Source organism: Babylonia areolata, chromosome 20 (assembly GCF_041734735.1).
Source record: "Babylonia areolata isolate BAREFJ2019XMU chromosome 20, ASM4173473v1, whole genome shotgun sequence".
Classification (NCBI taxonomy): Eukaryota; Metazoa; Mollusca; class Gastropoda; order Neogastropoda; family Buccinidae; genus Babylonia; species Babylonia areolata.
The window spans coordinates 15,724,534-15,728,524 of record NC_134895.1 but is presented as its reverse complement, the minus strand read 5'-3'; the positions used below and the strand labels follow the sequence as shown (position 1 = coordinate 15,728,524).

Here is a 3,991-nt window from a genome sequence, read left to right as displayed (position 1 = left end):
CAGAAAAAGAAAGAAAAAAAACAAAGAAACAGCGTGTGTCGTTGTTATTGTCATTAGATAGGCCAGTAGTAGTAGCAGTAGTTGTGTTATTATAATTATTAGTAGTAATAGTAATAGTAGTAGTAGTAATATTGTTGTTGTCGTTGTCGTCGTCGTCATCATCATTATCATTATTATTATTTGTTTGCTTCTTTGTTTCAATTTCTCGTATTCAAAACATATATATATATATATATATGTGTGTGTGTGTGTGTGTGTGTGTGTGTGTGTGTGTGTGTGTGTGTGTGTGTGTGTGTGTCTGTGTGTGTGTGTGTGTGTGTGTGTGTGTGTGTGTGTGTGTGTGTGTGTGTATGCGCGCGCGTGTGTCACGTGTCCAGGCTCCTATGGGCGTCATCGGGACCCTGCTGGTGTGCCGCCACGACCGCCACCACCACCACCACCCGGGTCGGCTGCTGACGTGCACCCAGGGTAGCCACCAAGTGCAGGTGTGGGGGGTGGGAGTGGAGGCGGGGCGTGGTGCCACGGGCACGGGCACGGGCACGGGCAGGGTGGTGGTGGACAGCCGGGACAAGCTGACCGGGCCCGTGCAGCACGTGCTGGTGACGGAGGACAGCCGAATGGCCTTCGTGCAGTGTCGGGACAGCGATGAGGTGGGCGTCTTCGACATGGGCTCCGGCACAATGCTGGATCTGCTGACCCATGACTCCAAGGTGAGGGAGGGGTGGATTTGGGGTGGGTGAGGGTGTGGTTTGGGGTAGGGGGGGGTGGGGGGTGGGTCGGGGGCTGGGGGTGTTGGAGGGTGTGGGTGGGGAGGAGGATGTGAGGGGGTTGGGGGGGGGGGGGGAGGGAGGACCCGTGGTGTGTGTGTGTGTGTGTGTGTGTGTGTGTGTGTGTGTGTGTGTGTTCGTTCTTTAGTTTAACGTCTTTTCACTATCAGTGATATTAGACGTTAAAAAAAGGGAGGGGGGGGGGGGTATGGGGGGAGGAAGGTGGTGGGGGGTGGGCGGCGGGAAGAGGAAAACAGAAAAAAAAGGTAGACTAGAAAACTACCGTAAAATGTATAACTAACATGCAATTACATTTAACCGTAACAATTCAATAATAATAATGATAATAATCAGAAACCATTAACACAATTCTGGAGTGCATTAAAGGAATGTAGAAATAGGGCTATGAACTAATGCCTATGAAAGTTCGACCATAAAAACCTCGTCAGAAATAACTTTACAAAAATCATCTGCAGAATTATTATTCTCTTTGAAATACTTGGGCAAGAAGGTACGTAACTGCTGGCAGTGAAACAAACAATGATGCAAGCTGAACTGCTTACCACAGATGCATATAACATTTTTACTATACTTTATCTTCAGCGCATCATGTTTTATACGGAAGAAAGTAGAGGTTATTAATTTTTTATAGCAAGCTGATGGATTCGGTATCTTTTCTTTAATGATATGTGTGTGTGTGTGTGTGTGTGTGTGTGTGTGTGTGTGTGTGTGTGTGTGTGTGTGTGTGTGTGTGTGTGTGTGAATCACTATATGCGTGTCTTTGTGTGCGTGTGTGTGTGTGTGTGTGTGTGTGTGTGTGTGTGTGTGCGCGTGTGCGCGTGTGTGTGAGTGTGTGTGTGTGTGTGTGTGTGTGTGTGTGTGTGCAATGTCAAGAATAACGCTCACTGATGATGGTGATGATGATGATGTGTGGCGGGGTTAGGGACTTGAGGGGGAGGGGGGGTATGGATCTGTGCGAAAAGTGTGGAGTGGTGTAGTTCTGTGCGTATCGTGCGGTGTAATGTGATGTGATGTGATGTGGTGCGGTGTGGTGTAACGTGATGTGCTTTCATGTAATGTACTGTGATGTGATGTGGTGTGGTGTGGTGTGGTGTGATGTGATGTGATGTGATGTGGTGTGGTGTGGTGTGATGTGATGTGATGTGATGTGGTGTGATGTGATGTGGTGTGGTGTGGTGTGATGTGATGTGATGTGGTGTGATGTGGTGTGGTGTGGTGTGATGTGATGTGATGTGATGTGGTGTGGTGTGGTGTGATGTGATGTGATGTGATGTGGTGTGGTGTGGTGTGATGTGATGTGATGTGGTGTGATGTGGTGTGATGTGGTGTGGTGTGGTGTGATGTGATGTGATGTGATGTGATGTGATGTAACGTAACCTGACGTAAAAAATTTTTTTTTTAAACGTGACCAGGTACAGGACATGGCCATCACGCCCTCTGGCCACATGGCCCTGGTGGCCACCTGCCCCAGGCTGAGCGGTACGGCCTGCAAGCTGTGGGACGTGGCCCGGCGCCGCGTGGTGCGGGAATGGGGCGACGGTCCTGGACACTGCCTCTCCTTGCACTCCGCCAACTCCATCGTCCACCTCGCTCAGCCCTCGCAGCCCCAGCCCTCCTCCCTGCACGCGCCCTACGACATCTCCATCATCCACTTCATCGGCGACACGCACAGCGTGCACGAGACCCCCAAGAGCGTCAAGTACGTGCGCGGCAAGCCCGTGGCCACGCGCGACGACCGCTTCATCGTGGCTTCCTCGGCGCTGGGCTACAGCGACCGCAGCGGGAAGTTCCTGTCGCCCTGTCTGGTGGTTTTCGACACGACGGCGGGCATGAAGCGCACGTGCTACGACGCCAAGAGCGTGGGGCTGGAGGAGGTCATGGGCGATATCCTCAGCGTACAGGCCTGTCCCCGGGATGAAAGCTGCGTGGCCGTGGTGGTGTCCTGCGTCACTTCCGCTTCTGGGGAGGGGGATGGGGAGGAGGTCGACGTCCTCCTGCTCAATAGCATGGAGGGTGGTAGTAGTGGTGGTGGTGGTGGTGGGAGCAGGTTCTCGCCGCGGACGGGCAGCTCCCTCCGGGTGGTTGAGGAGGAGAAGGGCCAGTTTCTGCACGCGGGCTTCTTCATCCTGGACCTGCGTCAGGGGTGCATCACCACCATGAACTTCCTCCAGCCCTCCCCGGAGGCTCCGCCCTTCCCGCACGCGCGCCTCATCTTCTCCCCGGACTTCAACCTGTGCATGGACGGGGCCTCATGCCTGTACAACCTCCTGGACAACACGGCGCTCTCCGGCCACCTCCTTCCCCCGCACCCCGCCACCCCGCCCCAGTGCTTCGCGCTTCATGGAGGCGCCGTGGTCTACTATCGGGGCTCCGTGCTCCACGTGCTCCGCGTGCGCGACGGCCGTTCTCTGGCCCGCTGCGAGGTGCACGCGCCCGTGTGTCTCGTGAGCGTGTGCCAGGACCAGCGCACCTTGCTGGTGGGCTGCCAGGACGGGACGCTGGCCTCTTACGTGCTGCTGGACCCCCTGACGGACCGCCACCCCGACCAGATCCTGTCCGCCGTGGGCAGCCGTCGGGTGGGCTTTGGCATGGGCAACAGCGACGGCAACGGCGCTACCCACCAGCAGGACAACAACAACAACAACAACCATAAGGACGGCGGCGGGAATGGCGGCCGTCTGTCGAGATGCTGGGACAAGGTGGAGGTGGCCTCGGCTCCCCCTTACTCCCGGCCCCCCTCCGCCGTCAGCTCGGGCTGCCGCCGGGACAAGCAGATCCTCGGGCAGATCCAGCCCCTGCCCCGCTTCCGGCCCAGGTCCGACACCTTCCTCTACCTCAGCGAGAAGAAGTCTCAGGCCTGCGCCCTCATGTGAAGTGTGACCCCCCCACCATCAAGTTCCCAACCCTCCCTGGACAGAATCCTACCGGTGTCACCTCACACCCATCCCTGTGTTATGTGACCCCCGGACAGATACCTGACCAGTGTCACCCCACATTTATCTCTTTACTATGTGACCGCCCCACCCCCACCATCCAACCTCCCCCCTCCCCCACACGCCAACCCCCCGGACAGATCCTGACCAGTGTCACCTCACACCCCACCACCCTGTTTGATGTGACACTCACCCCCCCCCCCCCCCATCCCCCCCTCCCAGCCCACGGGGAGATCCCTGACTGGTGTCACCTCATACCCACCCCCTATG

At 56.2% G+C, this 3,991-nt stretch overlaps 1 protein-coding gene across 3 annotated transcripts in view; it reads left to right on the top strand.

The window, feature by feature from the left end:
* LOC143295255 (NACHT and WD repeat domain-containing protein 2-like) overlaps positions 1 to 3,672 on the top strand; it is a 92,018-nt gene extending 88,346 nt beyond the window's left edge. For all 3 annotated transcript variants that reach the window (XM_076606838.1, XM_076606840.1, XM_076606839.1), the window contains 2 exons: positions 378 to 710; positions 2,201 to 3,672. In XM_076606838.1, coding sequence (XP_076462953.1) covers positions 378 to 710; positions 2,201 to 3,661 — 1,794 coding nt within the window. In that variant the 3' untranslated portion in view covers positions 3,662 to 3,672. The remainder of the gene's footprint in view (positions 1 to 377; positions 711 to 2,200) is intronic.
* The last annotated feature ends 319 nt before the right edge of the window (positions 3,673 to 3,991 follow it).